General features: G+C 36.7%; 1 protein-coding gene across 1 annotated transcript in view; it reads left to right on the forward strand.

Annotated features, from left to right (window-relative positions):
- The first annotated feature begins 1,407 nt into the window (after nt 1-1,407).
- The window catches only part of LOC18445613 (Protein phosphatase 2C family protein), a 79,352-nt gene continuing 57,950 nt past the window's right edge, over nt 1,408-22,809 (forward strand). The window contains exons 1-3 of the mRNA XM_006855749.4: nt 1,408-1,538; nt 15,751-15,803; nt 16,181-16,625. Coding sequence (XP_006855811.3) covers nt 15,764-15,803; nt 16,181-16,625 — 485 coding nt within the window. The 5' untranslated portion in view covers nt 1,408-1,538; nt 15,751-15,763. The remainder of the gene's footprint in view (nt 1,539-15,750; nt 15,804-16,180; nt 16,626-22,809) is intronic.

Genomic DNA, 22,809 nt, shown 5'->3' on the forward strand with positions numbered 1-22,809 from the left:
AAATTTCAAATTTGTCATTGCTTAATGGTAAAATTACCTATTTAAATAATTTTTTAATAAAAAAAGTAATGATTGTTTTGATAAATACACCTATCACAACTCTTTCTAACTTGAACCTTTGTATTTTGAGGAGTTGTTAACTCGAGACAAACCCATATATATATGGTGTGGTTTGTATAGAGCCTAGGTTCTAAACAATCGAATTAGAGCCTACCTTCAAATAGTGTTGATAAATGTGGTTTCAATATTGGAAATTTTTGTGATAGCCTTAAAATACATTTTCATATTTATTTATAAAGTTGAAAGATTTAAAAATAGTGTAGATCGACATATATATAAAAACTTGAAAATTTTGAAAATTGATGGTAAAAAAAGGCATCACAAAATACACTATTTCCAAAACTTGATATCCATTTTTTTCTCATGACCATGAATCTTGATGTCGAGATGATCAATTTGAAAATATTTCGGCATCCAAACAACCTCTTTTAGTGCAATTTTTGAGGTAGGCTCAAATTTGACTGTTTAGAGCCTCGGCTCTATATAAACTTATATATATATATATATATATATATATATATATATATATATATATATATATATATATATATATATATATATATATATATATATATATATATATATATATATATATATATATATATATATATATATATATATATATATATATATATATAGGAAAAGCTGGGGTTAGCCCATTTGCTCATATGAACATATGAGCTCTACGGCCCATATTGAATATGGGCCGATCTGACGATCACGGATGTTCGGTAGCGTTTGAATTTTTTTTTTCTACAAATCCAAATTACTTGAAATTTTAAACGTTGGTTCATAAAAAATAGGTGAATCTTCTAAAAATATCAAAAAAATATTTTACATGAAATAAATTGATCAAAATACCCCCAAAAAGTTTTGAAAGGTATTTTGGTTATTTTGCTTTTCGCGTATATTTTTATTAAGTTCTCATTGATGAAAAGAACGCACACGTAAAATTTCAAGTGATTTGAATTTGTGGGAAAGTATGACTTTGAGATGTTTTTGTAATTTTCTATTTTTTTTAATTTAATAGTTACATATTTATAGAAAAAACAATCCTAAAATCTAATTCGTTATCTAAAAACCCTAATTAAACGCCAACCTTCATCTTAAAAAGAATAAAGTTGTCAATTTAACCCCGAAATTCTCTGCGATTGAAAAAATCCACAAATACCCCTAAAGAAAACTACGGCTAAAGAGCGAGATCCCGGTCTACAATATTTTTGTTTAGGCCGGTAAGGGACAGGCCGGGGCGCCAGACAATTCCCAGGCAACCGAGTTTTATGTCCCCGTAAGAATTTCGTGCGCTCCACGGTGTCTCAATTTCCTTCATTACCTTCCTACGTGCCACAATACTCGCGTGAAATTTCGATCGAACAAGACTTTGGCCCGCCATTGTTTCCACTCGCGGTTTCCTCTGACGCCAGCCACTTGCACTCTCTTCTCAATCAAGGATCCAATGGTCTTCAGCTCGATGTCAGGTTTCTCTCACCTCTTCACTCCTCTTCTCATCGTTTAAGATCTGTTACATGTGGGCTACAATTGAAAGCTGCTCTATCGTTTCTTGTTTTCTTCTCTTTCTCATTTTTTTTCATCATAATTTCTTTTGGTGTGCGGTGTTCTCGTATATTTTCTTCATCCTTTTAGTTGTTCAAGAGAATCTAAGACTAATATCATCCTAACAGATGTTTAACCCTGATTTAATAACATAATGTTAAGATTCTGTAATTTTTCCTGACTAGATGTTTAAAACCTTCGTGAACATTGAAGAGTTCTCAAGGCATGTGTAGAAAATCTTAAAGTCTTCGTATAATTTTTTTGGCAACCTTCTAACCCTGAAAATATGGGTTGACAAACCTGTAGAGCATTGTCACCCATGGATAAAACAAATTGTTACATAGGTTGAGCATAAGTCCTTGGCAGGAGCCACCGTGCATTTTGAATGCGATGCTAGTTTTGGTGGATTTTTGAAATTTATTTATTAGGTTTCAGAGGGATAAAGTTAGTCATGGTTACAGTGACCAATGTTTGTGGCTCTGTGAGTATTTGGAAGCTTGGGACCGATGTGTATGATATAGGGAAAGAAAGTGGATTTTTGGGGGCATTTTGGTTAGTGATCTTTTCAAGAGAAAAGAGCTGGGCATGGTGAGGCCTCTGATTTTAGTTCTAATGGCCTGGAATTGAATGCGTGGTGCTTGTTTCACCTGTTCTTGTTACCAAGACAACCATGTCCTAACGCATACAGATATGTCCCTTATTTTAATAATTAGTAGGCAGTTGAGATAAATGGGGACGTAGATATTCAGACTTTAAGTTGTGATGCACAGGTGCCTCTCACTTGGTATTCAATCCAAGTTTGGGGGTCATCTTTCAGTGTTGAGGATGAGCTGTTATTATTTATTGGGGAGATTACGAGGTATCGGGGTTTTGATTTTTGATTTATTGGAATTCTTTAGAATATTCAAAAGCAGGTTTATGTGATATGCTATTTTATTTATTTAAATTTGGCTATTTATGTCTTTTTAGCTGTTGAGAATAGAGAAGAACAATTAAAGAATCAATTTTGAGTCTTGTGAAAAGATCTGGTAGGGAGGACCCTACTACAGACCCACAGAAGGTATAAACTGTTTTTTTTTATTTTTTATTTTCTGGTTTGTTAACTTTATTTCCACTTGTCTCTACATGAATTGGATATGTTGCCATCATAGAGGTGATGGGTCGACAAATTAAAGAGGGCATAGATCAAGCCGTGGAAGTTATACAAGAATTGTTGAGGAAATTTGAGGAGAGAGATGCAGAAATTTGAGGAGATTGGTGAAATAAATCAATAATTGCGATGATTAGAATATGTCGGCTGGCAATATGAGGGTTCTCGTAATCTAGTAGATCTGCCACCAAATCTCCAGATTCGAGATCAGATGATGAAGAAACTTGAATATATTGAACACCATAAAAAGGTCGATCTCAATGAGAAAGATGCTAAAACAACCTAAAAACGCTACAACATTCAATAATCAATTATACTTGCTAAAAAAAACACATTCAATATTCTATTATAAAGAAGAAGATACACTAGTTGTAGAATGTAGAATACGACCTTTTGAGCTTAAAAGAGATATCATAATTATGCTCAATATCTTAGAGTTCCGCTACAAGTTGCGTATCAAGTGTTTAAATGATCAGTTCACTGAAGAAGACAAAGTAACAACTACCAAGTATCTTGTGAACACAACATACTCGAGGTTGAGCATCTTCGAACCTTGGAAGAATAATGCACTCGGTTTTAATTTTCATTTTACTTGATTTAGATTACATGATCTTTTATTTATTTTTGGGTATTTATGTTTTGTTTATTTATAGTGACTAGAGAAGCAGAATTGATTTTAGGTTTTGTGAAAGGATCGTTTTTGGGGTGGACACCCCTATAGACCCAGAGAGTGGTATAATCTCTTACCCTTTGTTTTTATTTGTATTTTTCTGATTTATTTATTTTTTATCCTCTCATCCCTACATCAAATTACCTTTAAATAGCAGCATGGGGCTGTCGAAATCCAACATTGTTGGGAAAGAAAACCAAAGTACTTATTCGATAGAGGAAAGATATTAAGCAGGATTAGAGAAGAGGGGCCCAATGTTGTGGAAGGAAATTGCTGAACGGAGTCCTTAAATCATGACATTTCATGAGCCATTATTTAGGAGGTGGAGCATAGGAAGCAATACCCTCAAGAGAATCAGAATGAGGGTTAACAATGACAAGAACATGTTACTAGATTGCTGAGGAAGTTGATCACAAACTTTATGGTGAACAAGGTGTACTATTTGGCATAGGGAAGTTGAGGAATCCCTTGTCCTTTCTTTGAGGAATTTGTTCATAACTGACATGTGCCAAAGATTTTGTTGTCATTAAACCTCTTTGGCTGCTTTGCTTGAGTGGAAATCTGAGGCCAACAAAATATTCAATTTGGGTTTAGCTTGGTTCATGATGCAGAAATAGGTATGAATGACGTATCTACATGTCATATGTGAAAGGAAAATGTTAGGGTTTGTGTTTTTGAATGGTTTTATAATGACTAATTCTCAAAATATATGGAACTTGGTCAAGTGTGTCCATGGTTATTAGCATGTGTCACGATACCATGGACATGACATGCATGTTTGACATTTGAAATGCATAAATGTGTGCTGGCCTTTTTTTGGAGTCACTATAATCTGCTTGAAGTAGCTTAAAGTAAACTTATTGACATGTTACATCTAAAGAGCCAATGTTAGGGTTGGCGTTTCTCACTTGGGTGTCCATGTTAGACGCGGATACATACATGTGTCTTTGCAATGTAGCTTAGAACCATTGGCTTACTTTTTGGAGTGGTATCATAGATAAGCTATCATGCATGGATACACATGGGGTTTTATGCGGGAAGAGATAATAGGTTCTTCTAGCCACATGGAATATAGGAACGCTAACAGGTAAGAGTATAAATTAGTGGATATTGGATACAATGAAATAAAAGAGAGTAAACATAGCTTGCCAACAAGAAATTAACTGGAAAGGGGAAAAAGCTAAAGAGATTGATGTGTATAAACTTTGGTATACATAAAAAGATAATAATAGATATGGTGTAGGCATAATAATAGACCAAGATTTAAAGGATAAACTAGTTAATGTCAAGATAGTAGATGACATGCTTCTATTAATTAAACTTGTGTTAGGGGAAGGGATAATTAATGTAATAGTGCTTATGCACCATAGGTAGGACAAGAGGACAAAATTAAGAGATAATTCTGGGAGGACATGGATGGACTAGTTCAATACATACCAAATGGAGAGAGGAATTCTTTAAGAGGGAGCTTAAATGGTCATGTGGGTAAGGATAGTAGAGGATATGAATGGGTACATGGGGAATATAGTTTTGTGGAAAAAATGAGATAGGTGAGGCTATTCTAGATTTTGCTATTACTTGCAACCTAGCAATAGCAAACACCTACTTTTAAAAACAAGATGAACGTTTAGTAACTTATAAAAGTGGATCATATAAAAGTTAGATAGACTTCTTCCTAGTTAAGAAGATGGATCAACCATTATGTAAGGACTTGAAAATTATCCCAGGTGAGAGTTTGACCACACAACATAGGCTCATTGTTCTAGATGTCTGCATAAAGAGATGGAAGAGAATGACTAGTTGTCCGAGAACTAGTTGGTGGAATTTAAAAAATGAGAAAATAGACTTATTTAGGATAAATTAGTAAAAGAAGGAAAATGAAACTCTGAACACGAAGTTAATGTTATTTGGTATGAAATGGCTGACTATATTTAAGAAGATCGATCAACCATCATGTAAAGACTTGAAGATTATCCCAGGTGAGAGTTTGACCACACAAACATAGACTCATTGTTATAAATGTTGGCATAAAGAAATGAAAGAGAATGAGCGGTATTAATATTTGTCCATGAATTGGGTGGTGGAATTTTAAAATGAGAAAATAGATTTATTTAGGATAAATTGGTAAAAGGAGAAAAATGGAACTTTGAACACGAAGTCAATGTTATGTGGAATGAGATGGCTGACTATATTAAGAAAGCGGCAAAAGAAGTTTTAAGAGAAACTAGAGGGATATGATAATCTATACAATAAACTAAGAATAAAAGAAGGTGAACATTACGTCTTTAAACTAGCAAAAATGAGAGAGGAAATGAGATCTAGACCATATTAAATGCATTAAGAGTGAGGATCAGAGGGTCTTGGTGGAGGATGATGAGGTCAATGAAATGTGAAGAGTTTATTTTAAAAAATTGTTAAATAACAAATGTAATGGGAACACAGTTCTAGGAGGATCTTTTAGCATAAATGAGGGTGGGGGTCATAGATACATATTTAGGATTAGGATATCTGAGGTGAAAGAAGTTTTAAGGAGGATGAAGGTAGGAAGACTTTAGGAACTGACGGTATCCCGATAGAGGTTTGGAAGTGCATGGGGGAGATTATATACTGGCCGACCAAGCTATTCAACATGGTATTGAGAACAAAGAAAATGCCAGACGAATGGAGGAAAGTTATTGTGGTACTTATTTACAAGAACAAAGGAGACAATAGATGAATAGAGGAAAGGTGTTGTACTCCTTACTTACAAGAACAAAGAAGACACATAATCGTGAGAATTGTCAAGAGATCAAACTTATGAGCCACACTATGAAGCGGTGGGAGAGAGTGATTGAGCAACAACTAAGGCGTAAAATGAGTGTATTAGAAAATCAATTAGGGTTTATGCTAAGGAGGTTAACAATATAGGCCATATTCCTACTTAGACAACTGATTGAGAAGTTCAGGGAGAAGGGAAATGACCTCCACATGGTCTTTATTGATTTAGAGGAAGCTTGCGATAGGGTATCGTCGTATTGAGAGATGTAATTTGGTAGGTGTTGGAAAAAAAGGAGTCTACAGATGCTATATTGACATGGTGAGAGATATCACGATGGAGCACTAATTAGTGTGCCAACAACTAGTGGAGAGACAAGTTTTTTTAGTGACAATAGGCCTATATAAGGGGTTAGTGTTGGGTCCATATCCCGTTGTTTTAGTTATGAAGTAGTTAACTAGGCATCAACAACATGAGGTACTATTGTGTGTGTTGTTTGCGGATGGCGTAGTTTTGATCGATGAGACTAAAAGCGATGTCAATGCAAAGTTAGAATTTTGGAGAGATGCTCTAGAATTTAAAGATTTTAAAATCGATCGTATTAAGACAAAATATATGGAATTCAAGTTTAGTATTAACAGGAGTTGAAATGAGGAAGTAGTTATAATTGATGACCAAAAATTACCTAAAAGAGAGTATTTTCGATACCTTAATTCGATAATTCAGGTAAATGGAGAGATTGAGGAAGATATTGTACATGGAATTAGAGGTGGGTAAACGAAGTGGAGATTGTGTCCAGAGTTTTATGTGATCGCCGCATGCCAATGAAGCTGAAGGAGAAGTTCTATAAGATAACTATGAGACTAACTTCGTTTTATGAGATTGAATGTTGGGCGGTCAAGAAACAACATACCTATAGGATGCGTGTAGCTGAGGTGAGGATGTTGAAATGGATGACTCGTAAGATAAGAAAAAATAGAATTTGAAATGAATACAATCGAGGGAACTTAGGTGTGGCTTCAATAGGTGATAAGATTAGGAAAAGTAGACTTACGTGGTGGGCCATGTGCAGCGTAGACTCAATACATCACCGGTTAGGAAGTGCGATTTGGTTTAGGCTCCACAAGGGTATGGGGAAGGCTCAAAAGGACATGGATGGAACTAGTGAGAAAACATATGGGGATTTATGGTCTTGTTGTGGTATAAAGTCTAGGTGCTATTAATAAAGCCAAAAAAAACAATTTCATTACAACTCAAGAGAAGGCACTTGCTTAAACAATGCAAGCATACAATAACGTCACCATGAATCGACCTTACAAGCACTTGAGGACTTAAAAACCACTGAAATAAAAACTCTACACAGTCCCCTTATGGGGCAATTACATGTCACTTGAACAAGCCCAAAAATTGCACCATTGAATTACATACATTGCTCAAACACTTTCACACTATCAAATTATATAACAATTGTAACAACTGAGATAACAGTAAATAAAACCACTAAACAGAGATATTAAAGTGCCGAACTAAGTGGGGAAGCCAACGGTTCAAACCCCTTGTGCCCGGGCCACAAATACAAGCATTTTACGGACATAATTTTGTCCCAATGAATATTGCAAGAGTGGTTTATAATCTCAAGAGTTTCTAATCCAATTAGGGAGCTCTTACACTTTTAAAACCACTTCTTAGAGTCCACAAAATCGATTTAAAAACGGTTTGCAAGAATAATGGAGCAAATTGGATCAATATGGAGCAAGATAGAGCAAAACTACTTGTGGTGGTCCACCGGTCCACCACATCATGCAAAAGTTCCAACTTTAAATGAGCAAATACACTTCTAAGAGGATCTAAATATCTCTGGAATTTAAATAACAAGGCTTAGAAATGCTCAAGAGAATTCGTTCAGGGTAGATCAAAGGAAACTATGCATATGATCAAGGGTTTATCAATGCATAAAACACATAAGCAAGTGAGGGATCACACTATGTAAGAATGACATGAAGATAATAACAAAATGGAGGTCTAAGGAATCCAAAACATGATTCTAAATGAAATTTCCAGGAACCTTTTATCAAGGATAAAATGATCTTTGATATAAAATAACTTAGAGATAATACCTTGATCATGGTATGAGATAAGCTTGATCTTATGAAGTGATGGACCTCCACCAAGCTTCAAAGATCGTCAATGGAGGATGGGAACTCTTAAAGGGAAATGGGTGGGTACGTAGAGGTCTTAAGGTTTGCTCTCTCTATTCAATTCAAGCAAGATCGATTTTTCCAAGTGGGTAGGTTTTGGGACTTAAAGATCTAATATTTCAAACCAACCACAATGAGCTTAATGTCCCTTCACACATATGTGAAGATATTTTTGAAATTCAAATTCAAAAAAATCGAATTTTCATGGATTCAATAATTAAATTAAATTAAAATGGACCTCACACATGCTAACAAAGCCAGTTGTGTAAATCAAATAAACATGTGACAAAATAACATTTAAGTCATAACATAATATAACACTTTAAATAACAATAAATAACATAAGGTGTTAAGTAAAACAAAGACCCAAATCCCAACAAGGTCATTGTGCATAGTGATCAGTGCCCAAGTGGGCGGTGATCTACGTGGGGCCCCTTGGGGTGCCACGTGGCCACCCTATGGCTACTCGGGTGCCACGTGGCATCACAGGGATGTCCTCATATGGCATTTTGGCAGAACAAATTTTGAAAACCAATTTTTCGCGATTAAAAAGTTTCAAAAAATTCTCCAAAAATAATTATTTATTATGCAAAGTATTTATAAATGTTTATTTATCATTTCTCATCATAATTAAATTGCACAAAGGGTAAGTAAAATCTCTTGGCCTCGACTCTAAGTATCAGAGTACTCTATTGGGTAATTCCCGAATGATGTTCCGCTGGTATGTCAAGGTTACCCAATGGACCTATGCTCCATAGCCTATAGTAGGGATACATAATTGGTCACATCAAAGTCACTGAGCCAGAGCTTCCCATCATCCGGCTCTCAATGGATTACAGGTGCCACCCCTGTGGGACATATTTCAATACAAGTACAAGGGTCCTCTCAAAGGTTATGCGCATTGGCTCCTCCAAACTCGGATAATGGATTTGGAAAAGTGGCTTCCCATGTGAATGTTAGTGCACATGCCATGGAATGGTCTCGTATAAGGATACAAATTTATATCCCATAAGTCATGACCATCCCATATAGGGCCGCTACTAAAAAAAAAAATACTTGGGTTCTATTGTACTCGATTAAATACTCCAAGCCCTGGCTAATCACAATAATCATGAGGCTAATATAAACAAGATCTTGATTAGGAGGTGGCCCTCACACCTCCTTGAGAAATTGCTTTCTCGAATGTAAAACTCTCATAACCTCAAGAACTCAGGGTATAAGAATCTGGGCCCCGTTTCGCAAAGCAGCCCGATTCTATCTCTCAATCACTCCTACTGAATGAGAGATTATTGGTATTTTGGCCTTGACAGGCCATATACCCAACATTATTGAGTCTATGGCCCTTAATAGAGTAGAATAGTAAAACATGATTCGTGTAGCCGATCCTAAATAGTTGGGATAGAGCTTTGATGATGATAATGATGACGACATTTTTCTAGCTAAAAACCACTTGTAGTCGATGATTGTTTTTTGTTTTCATGGTCGTAGTTTGCATAAATGATTGAAAATTGGCAAATGGACTTGGAATCCCCCGAGTCGGTCCAGACCTGGGGGAAATCCTCACTCTTGGATTCAAGAATTACCAGGATTTGAATTTCCTTGTCTTCTTTGATTAGCGACTCAGACAACTCCTAAGTTCAGTTCTTATCATGGCTCTCAATCTCATTTTTCCTCAGTTTTTTATGCGACTTTCTTGTTATAGAGTTTTTTTTTTTTTTTTGAAATGTTAGCTTTTGTATTACTGTAGAAAAGAAGGTACAAGTTTAGGTTAGTCCGAGAGTGCCCGACTAGCTGGGACTCTCGAAAAAAAAGAATAGGTCAACAGACCCTGTACAAAATGGGGTTATAAGTAAGTCCCCTTACAGAGTATATAGTTAGTTGACAAAGAAGCACAAAAATAAATTGCCCGTTCGAAGACAAACGTTCTCCTAGCAGGGTTCTTTGTGACCGGCCCAATGCAAAAAAGTTAAGGGCCTAGTCTTCTTCATGGGCCTTGGCTCCGTCCTTCACCAGCAGATCCGCGAGCTCGTTTGATGTCCTCGATGTATGCATCCATGAGACGGGCATATCCTTGCAAAGCTGTACAATCTCGTCATAAAGAGGTGCAAGATATCATGGAAGAGTAGCATTCTTGGAGGCCCAAGTAATGATATTTCGGGCATCACCCTCCACTATTAGGTTCTATCCCTAAGATTGATCGAAGCTTTGTAGGCCTTTAAGGAGGGTGAAAAGGATGTTATGTTGGTGGTCTCTAAAGACACCACCCGCACCTGCATGGCCAAGGTTTCCCAAGGAGCACCCATCAAAGTTAAGTTTGATTGCTCCTTGAGGGGTAGGTTCCCAGACGCTTGATATTTCCTTTTTCTTTGATCTGTGTAAAAGAATATTCTCTCATTGAATTAGGAAGGAATTTGTTGGGATACCCTTGAAGAGGGGGTGGTTTGACGCCCAAAAGGTTGCTAAGGATGTAACCTTTTGAAAGAGAGTTGGGGCCAGGCTGACCTTTCCTTGAAATATTATGGCGTTTCTTTCTTTCCAAAGCATCCAAATGGTTGCTGCCACCGTTGCCTTCCATAGAAATCTTCCAGCTTTCGATCAATGTGAGGCGTAATTCGGCGCCAGTAGATCTTTGACCGTTGGTGGTGTTACCCAGTGGACAGCAAAGAGTTGCAGCAGGAGACTCCAAAGGTCGTGTGCAAAATTACAGTGGAGGAAGAGGTGGTTGTTGGATTTCTCCTCGCACAAACACATGCTGCACCTATTGGGAATAGAAATCCCTTTCTTTTGTAGGTGATCGATAGTTAGTGCCTTGTGGGAGCCAGCAATCCAGTTGAATGTTTGCACCTTGGGAGGTGCTATAGTTTGCCTTACTTGAGAGAGCACCGATGTGGGATTGAGAGGGAAAGTAGGAGGTTGGGTGAGTATATTGTAAAAGGAGGCTATAGTAGACACCCCTGAAGGGACGAGGGACCATACCAACTTATCCCTTCTTTGGATAGGGATAAAAGTACGGTGTAAAAGTGCTGAAAGTGAGAGAAATTGGTCTGTTTCCTCCTTTGAGAGGTTTCTTCTAAACGAGGATTGCCACCTTCTTCTACCTCCGTCTGGTATCAACTCCTCCTCTATTGTAGTGTCTCTATTCACTGCTATTGAGTAAAGAGAAGGGTAGCATTCCCTTAATGGTGCGTGGCCTATCGTGCTATAGAGTTTTCATTATGCATGTATAGATAACTCTAAAAAATAGATTATACATTTGTCAATTTCTTAGATACTTAAAAAACAATTAAATATATGCGGTGTTCCCAAAGCAATCTCATATACATATAATTCATATATCAAGCCGCTTCCCTTCCCGCTTCATAAAGAAAACTCCCAGGCATTCCCAACGTAGGGAGCTTTTATGGTTCAATCCCAGCCTCCCGATCCCTCTACCAACATCTATGCAATTCAGGATAGGGCTACAACATCCTTTTTTAATGATGATATATATGTTTTTAAGGCATTCTACATGAATACAACACCCAATTTAATGTTTCTGGGCATCATAGTATACAACTATTGGAAGAATCAAGAATCTAAGAGATGATGAAACCTTGCTGTAATTTGATTTTACAGCAAGAAGAAATTCTAAAAACAATGGAAGAAGGAGTAGATCTTACTCAATTGACGGACCTCTTGGTTGTTAGATCATCCGTGGCTTTAATTGATCTTGAATTGATCATAAATGGTGCCATTTTCTCACTAGAATTGATCACTCACTTCACTCAACTCTGATCTCATGGAGGAAGAGAAAAAATTGGCTTGGGCGTGCCACACTAGGAGATCTAAAGAGACAGAAAGGGGTGTGCCACTTGGAGAGAGAAACAATCAACGCAAGTGTGTGTAGGAATGAATGATTGGGAGGTATTTATAGGCTTCTAGCCACCAAGTGTATAGATGCTTCTAGATAGATGAATCTAGGCCCTTTATGTCATCATCCTATGGCTGCAAAGAGAGCTTGATCCTAGCCCACCATCTTTCATCATGCCATTTTGATGTGTGGCATGGATTTAAACACCTTTATCCACTTTAAAAACCATAATTCACTCCAAATTACCCTAGTTGGAGAATACCTTTGCTCATTCCAAATAAATACACTTAAAACCAAGTTGGAAGGCATACCCTTGAGGAAATTAAGCGAAATTTTAGCAAAACTCAAATTTGAAACTTTTCCCTCTATTTGAAAGAGCATGTGTGGCTAACAATAGGATGCCATATAAACTAGTTGGTTAAGTGCACAATTACTACATACCCTTAGGATTTAAATTGAAATATTAAACCATAGTTACTGGGATCTTCTAAGGAGGGAGTCACTTCTGCTCCGAAAGCTCGATCTCGAGCTCCGAGATATGGGATCTCAATTTTGGGCGGTTCCTTGATATTTGGGATATTGATTCGGGAAATCGAGGAACACGATTCTATCTAATGGGATCTAGATCCCTATGCCAAAGATCATGGTTCCATGAGTAGGCGGAACCATGATTCCACTAACTTGGGATCAAGTATCCTCTAATTTGGGAGTGAGTTTCACCGATACATTTTTTTGGTTCATATACAATTGAGTGTTGACCTCCAAATTTTTATGACCTACAATCTTTTTGAATTCCATGATTTCCTACATTTTTTATGAAGACAAGGAGAGAAGCAAGAAGATGGAAGGAGATACAAAAGTTAGTTGCGTTATGGTTCAATTGAAGAATGTCAATATGGTCAACTTCCTTGGAGCTAGTTCACTAGGTCTTGTCTACCTCTTGAAGGACTTCTATCGCTTGAGTGTTTGTCAATCAAATCGAGCCACTCATGAGATTGCCTTACAGGTGATGGAATAACATGTATGCATGGAAATATGAGGTTTCTCTCATGTATTTGTTTTTGAATCCCTAGCAATCTTTGATAGAGGAGTGCTATTGGGAATTATATATGGCAGTGTCTTTCGTTTTTCTTACTTTGCAAAGGTGAACTTAACTATTGCGGCATTGTTTTTGGAAACAATCTATTACAACATTCTTATTTTAATCATCATTTGATATTTGAGTGGGAGTTGCCCAAGCCAACTGTTGGTGCCAAAAATGAGGACGTGTGCATTGTGGGCAGACCAATGTAGGTAGGTGTGCTGTTTTTATCACTCTCCATTCCCATTGTTAACATGGGGTTGAGGGCTTAAGTATTACATCACCATATTGTTCAATGGTATTCGCTCTCAAGTTACAATACAATTGATAAGTGAACTTCGGGAACCTCAATCCTTATCATGGGGGAAAGCGATCCATTTAGTAAAGAATTCGTTCCTGTGAAGATATGAAACACGCTCCCTAAAAGTCAGGGATCTCAATCCCTTAACTTGACCATGTATGGACCTCGTTCCCAAAACAACGGATCTTCGAGCCTACCTTGCTCTGCGCTCCCGCTCTCGATCCCCGAGCTGTTGTCACTCTCTTTCCCGGTAACTATGTATTAAACCCTATGCCCCTTCTAGAAGGCGTCACACATGTACACAAACCACTTGCTTTTCACATTTAACATGTGCTTAAATTAATTTCCAATTTTCCAAATAACACAAAATAATACATTTAAATGCCCTCCACTTAAAATAACAATATAACAAAGGACAAGGGCGTCCTTCATGGGGACTGAAGTCACCCACACGTGGGGCTACGTGGGCCTGACATGGGACCCCCCCATGCCCACATAGACATCCATTGGCCATTTAGGCGTCCCGTGCGGTTTTGGGGCAGTATATCCTTGATCGTTATTTTGCGAAAACAATTATGGAAAACTAATTTTCTTACTTAGAAAAATCCGATAAAATTTCAAACAATCACAAAAATCCTTTTAATTATTTTTTATTAAAATAAATTATTTTTAAAAATATTTCTAAGGGGAATTAGGATCCTATGGAATTTAATTAGGAATCAGCTCCAGTCGGCTAAACTCAAAATCCAAAGCTGCATTCTCGATATGACCCACAATGTACAATCAGATGCTCATGATATAGCTTATCAAAGTCAAACCAATAAATAACTCTGAATCTCCAAGTACTAGAGGATTTCAGGTGCACCCCTTAGAGGTGGTGCGAGGGTTCCTCTCTTGGCAAATGTGCATGCTGCTTACCAGCGTCCCTGGAAGAGTGGCTTCCCATGCATTGCACGTGACTATACACATTTTATGAGAAGGTTATATGAGTTAGGGATTTAGGGCAATGCCCTATATTGGCCCTAACCTTAACCTTCTCATACATGGCTAATTTGGTCATTGAGCTCATATGATCAATCACATAAATCAAATAAAACACATCGCCTTGGCACATCTCTCAGTTATGAGGCTCAAAAACAATAACCGACCCTAACATAGAGGTAACCCTCAACCCTCTCGATACCTTCCATGCATACAAATCCTCCTCATGACTCTTGGGTTTCCATGAATCTTGGTCCGAGCACTCCAGGATCCTAAAATCATTTTGCTCTTTTACTCTCTCTGAAGTTATGAGCCATTCAATGTAGGAATTTTAAAGCCTTGAAAGGACATAATTTCAATAGTATATAGTCTATGGACTTTAACGATTATTAGTGCATATAATATAATATAATTTTTGTATAATGATATTACAAACCTCTAATTCATAGGCCATGTATAGGATTATAGTCTATGGACTAGATACTATTTGTAGATTATAGTCCTCCAAAAATTAGAAAGTAGAAAAAAACATTCCATTGAGTTTGAACTCGTGACCTCTCCTATAAAGGCCGGGAAGCTCGATCACTATGAATGCCTCATGGTAATTGTATTGTACGTAATTGTTGCTTGAAACTGTGATAATGTAGTGGAGAGATCTATCTGTTTTGGAACCTAAATTCTTTGGTGAAGCTAATTGGTAAATGGTGATTTCGCTTTCTCTGTTTGGGCTATGGGTCTGTGGTTACATTTTTAACACTAGAGTAATGCGTTTACATAGAACAATTATGCAGACTAAAATGACAAGTTTCATTTTTTACTTGGCTAAGCCGTTCAGTGCAAGATGTGAGGTTTGTATGCATCGTGCATGTCACGTGTGACTGTCTTTTACATTCTTGTTTACTCCCATTCTTTTACATTCTTGTTTACTCCCATAGCACCTTCATGTTTTTAAGTCTGATGCAGTTGAGTTGAGTTGAGGTGCATGGGTGCCCTTCAGAACTTCTTTGATGACTTCTCAGAAAACTGTGTATATATGTTTCTCAGCATTTCAATTTTGAAACATATTCAAATAGTTCAGTTGTTAGATTGCTTATAACTAATTTACGCTAACGTGGATGCTTTGAAATTTGAATTATCCAACTTTGGAAAGGGGCTATCCAAACATGCACCATCTGGAGGTTATGCAACAGCATGAGCACCATGGTAATCTGCGATGCTTTTCGATTTTGGAAAATTAATTTGACATTCTTCCAACCAGTATCGTCTATTATACCAAGTGTCATTCTCATACCTCATGATCTTTATTGTTCTGTGAATAATTAATCCCATTTTCAGACATGCAATCAGCATGTGCATTGTCGTCATTTTTTGATGCTGATCAGTTAGCATGATTTTCATTTTGGATGCTTACCAAATCGGTCCATGAGTTTTAATACGACTCTGATTCCATATGTGCAGGTATTGACTACTCTTTATACATTGGGGGTTGAATTGCTGCTACCTCTGATTTGGTGTAACTAGTGAAGGTTCCATTTTTCTATGTTATGACTAAAGGCATTTTCTAATGGCCAAAAATGAAGGTGAAAATGACTTTCATTGTAAACGAGAAGGTGATTTTAATGATGCGAACCTTAGTGCGAAGAAATCAAAACATTCTGGGGACTTAGAAACAGAAAATACAGAAACACCTGTGGAGTTTCTTCAAAGCATTCCAAGTGATGGTATTCGACGCAACGCATCAAATGTGATCCTGGATAATGATGCAGCAATCTGGCCTTCAATTTCGACAGGGACCTGTAGTCAAAATCCCAGTGACAGAAAACTGGATGTCTCTTGTGATACGATCCATACATCTGAGAGTGGTACTACAATTGAGGATAAAGCTGTTTGTGATTCCGCCAGTTCTAGGGGGCAGTTATCTTTTATTGAAGCAGATGCGGCTGAGGATAAAGGTTCCAGAACCACCATGGAGGATGCTTGGGTGATCCTTCCAGATGCGTTCATTGGTGTAACTGGGAAATTGAGGTGATGCCTTGAATTATTGAACTTGAATGTCACCTGGTATTTGCTGCACTCTATTATGTTCTTGTTGGAATCATTGGCCTTTTGCCCATCATGCTTTTTGCTTTGAATAAAACTTCTATTTTCCATAGTACCGAATGCTTCTTGCTTTTATTGTTAGAAATTCTTAATTTCTGCAATTAAATTCACATTTGCCCTCTCTTCTTTATTAATATATGACATGTGGGCAATTTATGCTTGAATACTCATTGAAATGTCTTTAACAATGTTTGGAGGTGTTTATAACATACCTAAACAAATTGGAAAAGACCATATGATCCTTAATTTTAAAAGTTAATGAAAATAATGTTAAATGGTCTGGGGCTATGGCAGGGGCCTGGAAATAATGTAAGATGAGGTTCTGCACTCAAAACATGTTACATTTGGAGTTGATTGAGTCTGTCGCAGAGTGAATGGTCCTTCTGCGGCAAACTTAACATTTAAATTAGATGGTCCTAAAGAGGCAGGATATTGGTGGGGAGTTAGGGAAGTGCTTTCAAGAAGGGTTTTTATCTTTTTTGATTCATATGAAATTGGTTTTGAGTCTGTTGCAGAACCATGAAGCTCAATGTCTGCCTTTGTGGCAAAACTTGTTTAAAAAAAAAAAAAGGTTTAGATGCACTATGAGAGGGAAAATTGCAAAGGCGGGTTTTTTTAGAGAAGCCTTTTATGGTTTATGAAGGTGTTGGTCAAATTGAAAGGCTTATGGGGGTGTCTTGTAGTTCTGCCACAGAGCTCAAGTGTGTCTTTGCAGCAGACATAGAAAGGCTTATCCCGCTTTTGCAGCAGGTAAGGGGGATGATGGTTAAGCAATTAAGGAAATTCTAGATCATTACAGAAGCCCTTAAGAGGATTCCAGAAGGTTTCAAAAGATTAAAATTAAGTTAAATTGGGAGGTGGGAGCAAGAATGTGAAGGAGTGGCTGAGATAGGAAGGTTTCTTACTTTTATCCGAAGGTGAAGATTATGGAAGAAATGGGAAGCTTATTAATGGAAATAGTTGTGGAAGCGTTGATATGAGGAATATGATAGTATTTTCCTTGAAGAGGATGTGACTAAAATGAAGGATTTGAATGAAAACTGGAATGTTATCAGAAATAAGAAAGGTTTTAGGTAGCTACTGAAATCTCTCCACATCTTGAAGTTTTTCGCATCTTTTGTAGTGAAATCAACGATAGAAGAATGATATTTTGATAAGTAATCGAGCAAGGTATGTTTTGAAATGATTCGATCATGAAAATACTGTTGTTTTTGTCAATTCCCGAAAGGGGTTTCAGGAAAATCCGCCTCTGCGGCAAACTCCAAATCGAATCTTCCTTCTCAAGATCACGAGATTTCAATTGTAGATGAAAGGAAATCATTGAGAGTAAGTTTTGGGATGTTTCCAAATTAAAGAACATGCTTAAGCACTGTAGAAGAGAGCCCCTTTAATGAGCAAAGGATCTTTTTGCTGAATTTTCAGGGAGATATCAGTATGAATTTTAGAGCTCACTCTCTGAAAGTCTTATTGGAAACGGAGAATAAGCTTCACTATTTAGAGATTGTGCACACTTGAGTGAAATTCGATATTGTGCACACGAGAGAAATTCGAGGTAGAGCAAAACCCAGAAATTGAAGGACAAAGGAATGATATTTCTAGAGAGAGAGAGAGAGAGTAGCACCCTACACCCTTCTAAAGCAAGGCATAAGGCCCATATATCTCCAGTGTTTATATCTAGATTCTTTCTTCTTTCTTTATTTCTTTTATGTCTTTGTAACTTGTGGGTTAAAGGAGTTTCGTCCTTTGTATGAAAGTGAAACGTGAATGAAACAAGTTCCTTCTGAACGCTTGAAACTTTTCTCGAACCCATGTTTTGATGAAAAAGCTCTTGATTTTGATATGATATTGAGTGAATTTATCCACTGATTGTGTGTAATCTCAGGTCTATGCGCTTGGAGTCCAGTTTCTCTTCAAAATTTTCCTTAGTACACAATTTGGCTAAACAAACAATAAGCGATGATCATGTAAATACAGCTCGTTTCTCTATTTATGGTTGTGAAGTTGAAAATAATCTTTCAACTGGTTATCAGAATTGTCTCTGGAATCACAATTTTACTAGGACTGAGGAGTTGTCCTGAATTTCCTTATATATATGGTAAAATTAGTGATTGAGAAAAACATAGATTTTTGCAGAGTGGGAGCAGATTTATTTATGGTAGGTCTCTCTCTCTCTCTCTCTCTCTGTGTCTAACGGAACCCTGTCGTTGATTCTGTACTGTCGAGTTACTTGAATATTGGTTGAACTACTCTAGTATTAGTTGAAGGACAATCTTCAATTAAGGTTGTAGTTCAAATACGATCCTTTCTAGTGGGAGACTTCTTTTTCATCGTTCTTTAATTTTAATCTGCACATGCGGTTTTACTAGTGCTTAAAGGCATATGTGCAATATGAGAAACCTTGGGAGCCACTCAGATCCATTAGATAAGACGAACATGGAAGTTGTGATAATGGAATATTGGGGATTTCTCTGTTGGGGTTTGTAGCTGTTAAAGCTCGTGAGAGCTTGCAAATATAATAAATATAATGAATTTTGCACTTTAGTGGGAGTGTATATTGGTTGCCTGACCTAGGGTTGGATGGTCTATGGCCCAGGTCATATCCAGAACCCTTTCCCTTAGGCATAGGCACTAATTTTGATGGTTTCCTAAAGGTTCATCTATTTATGAGGTCGGAGAGATCTCCTGGGATGGTTTTTTGGCTAGGAGAGCTTTGTGGTCTCCAGTGTGGTTTTATGCTTGTGAGATCAATGACCAAATCCTCAACAAAACTTCTACATGGCATGTACATAGGACAACTGCATTTTGGGAAGAAGCCTTATAGAGGGATGCATATGTACATATACATAGAGAGAGTCTCTATTGCAATATAGCAATATGTGCATGTGGCTTGCTCTTAGGGGAGGACTTGTAATTTACATATTAGGACTGTGGTTCCATTATTTATTGGCCAGCTTTGACAGGTCAATTATGAGCCCCTGTGAATGACTGTAGGTCATGGATCTTGTTGGGTTGGTTTGAGAAGATAGTCGTGAAGCATAGTTTCTGGCATGGTGGTGTGCCCTGACAATCACCTTTTCTTAATCCATCGATACCTATCCACTTCTAGAAGCACCTTTGAGTGTTTTAGTATTTTTTTAATAACTTCAGAAATGTTGTCTTCAATGTTATTTATTCTCCTATGATTTTTGAATATTTATCAGAAATTTTATAAATTGTTTTAATGGTTTAAAACCCTAAAAAGCATTTACAAAATTTTAGAATTTGTAGGGGCAGAGTGAGACCCTAGTGGGGAGGCCAAGGGCCCAGCTCCCACATGTGTGGGACCCACATGATTGTAGGACGTGGGGCCTACAAGGCCTTGTGCCCCACTTAGGGGGATGCCCCAAGTTGGGAGATCTGTGGGGAATCCTCTTAGATTTAAGAGAAATATTTCGTTGGAAAAATCTTTGGGAAAGTATTTGTGAGAATATTGTGTTTGGAAAATATTTTTTAAGTCTTTAGAATTTGACCAAGTCTCTTCCACTTTGAATTTCTACAATCAGAGAATAAATTCTAGTCAAAATAGAAAGTAAAGTTTAACTGGTCTTATCCTAGATTGACTAGAAGTGGATATGGTTAAAGATTTAGAGGATACGTTCTTCTCCATATTATGATGATTGATTTCAGGGATGGATGGCTCTGATTTGTTTTCTTACTCACCTCACAGATTGCCAGTAAATCTTTTGTTAAAATTTATTCCTGATTGATATTGGAATATCTCAGGGCCTTGAGGCCTACATAAGGAGGGATCTTCCCCTCATTCTCAGCACCTTGTTTCTCAAACCTCTCATGTCCTTCCTCCATCTCCTCCTTGCCCCTCTGTAGTTCTCTCTCTCTCTCTCTCTCTCTCTCTCTCTGTCCACTTTCTCTAGGCAGGTACACCTCAATTAAAAGGCAGGGCCATAAATGATGGCTCGCACCGCCCAGGCTAGCCAAGTTAGGGGGTACACCTAGCCCACATCCTCTCTTGAGGTTAGGGTAGGTACCTTCGTGGCATGACCCATAGTTTAAGGGTTGAAAGAAACCCAGTCTTGTTTCATGCTCTCAGCTCATATATTTGTTAGAGGGTGTTCCAGAGGTATTTCCGCTATTGGTTTGGTAATCGGGTGTGTGGGTATGCTAAGTCTTAAAGGAATAACCCAAGGCAAAGATTTATCAATTTTATTTTTTGTTCATGATTCATATTTATTTAGAAGTCCTTATTGTATTAGGAGTCCCACTTAGACTAGGATTCCTACTTGGACTAGGGCTCCTACTTAGATACGAATTTCTAATTGCTTTTGGATTCATATTAAAAGTTTGTATTCGGTTTTATGAATATAGTTTTGTTTGGCAGGATTATAGTAGGTTTCTTTCTAGTTTATAATTGAATTGTGTCACTTGTAAGTAGAAATTCCAGTTATTAAGAAAGAAAATTTTGAATTTATGCTTTAGAATTCTACAAAGCTACACCTTTCAATGGTATCGGAGTAGGTCTTTTTACCGCCAATAGTTTAAGAATAATATATATATATATATATATATATATATATATATATATATATATCAGTGTTTTAAAAATTGGTGGTCTGATTCGGTATCGGGCGATTCGGATCGAGTATCGCCCAGCTCGTTCCAAATATGATGGAAAAACGGGATCCGGCCTGTTTTTTTAGAAACACACTCGATGACGTCATAAAGTCAGTGTTTGACGTCATGATTCGGCCTATTGCTACAGTAAATCATCGGCGTCTTTATTATTTGAATAAAATTAAGGGGAATAGCGCTACCACATCACACGATTGAAATTATCAAAACTTGCATGAAACTTCGGCTGCTGTCATCCAGCTCAACATTGCTTGGCGTTGAGGAGTGTGGAATTTATACGCATTGTGCCTTTCCTCCTTTGTCGATGTGGGACAAATGGGTAAAATAAGAAGATGACGGTGTAGTATTTGTTGGTGTGGGTAAAATAGGAAGATGAAGATGATGAATCGCGGGATGTGAATGAAGAGAGGAGAAGAGGTGAAACCTGTCGAACCTTCCCCATTTTCTTAGATCCACCTCACTTTTTATTTATCAATAGTTTATCATTAAATGGTACAATTTTTACGATAAAATGTATTTTGAATTTTTTTTAATATCATAACATTAAATTTTATAGGCGGTTTTATTTTTATTTTTAATCATATGATATGGAAGTGTTTCCTAATAATTTTATGATAGTATAATTAATTATTATACATTGATAACCACATCTTATATTTTATTTATTAATTTATTTATATTATAAATTATATAATATATTATTTTTCTTATAGTTGTAAATAACAATATTTAAATTAGATGATATTATAAGATATTTTAGATTTTTTTTATTTATAAATATTTTATAAAATATAAACCAACAATTTCAATTTCAGTACTTCATATTTGAGTTAGTTAGGTTGTAATGTATTATTTTTGTTTATTAATTTATTAAACCAAATCTTATACTTTATGTAATGTATTATTTTTTGTTATAGTTATAAATTAGATTTTTAAATTATATGATATTATTAGATAAATTTCAAATTTATTCTTATTTGTATAGTAAAATGATGATAAAATAATAAAATACAAACCAATAATTCTAATTTTAATGTGTAATATTGTATTTAGTTAGGTTTTAATAAATGTTTGATGAGAATCTTCATCCAGGGAAAGAACATCTCAATATTCACATATTGATGCAAAAAAATGAAAGTTCTTAATGGAGTACCCCCATTTGTTATTGGATTCCTAAAAAACAACATTTATAATGCATTTTAATAATTTTTTTGGTTTTTTTTAAGGCTGAATTCGACCGATTCGGCTGATACCCGATCTGGATCGTCGAATCACTGATCCGGATGGGTTTTTGGAGTGCCCGATCCGGGGCAACGGTCCATTTTTTAAACCACTGATGTGTATATATATATTTATAGGGTAAAGATCCTGTCAGCCTACAGATTGACCACTACAGTGTTAGCGTACTGCCTTAGATTGAATTTGGGCCCAATCCAATGGTTACGACCTCATTTCATATTTGAATTTTTATTTATGTTTGTAC

This window comes from Amborella trichopoda, chromosome 12 (assembly GCF_054954075.1).
Source record: "Amborella trichopoda isolate Santa Cruz 75 chromosome 12, AtrichopodaSantaCruz75HAP2 v2.0, whole genome shotgun sequence".
Taxonomy (NCBI): domain Eukaryota; kingdom Viridiplantae; phylum Streptophyta; class Magnoliopsida; order Amborellales; family Amborellaceae; genus Amborella; species Amborella trichopoda.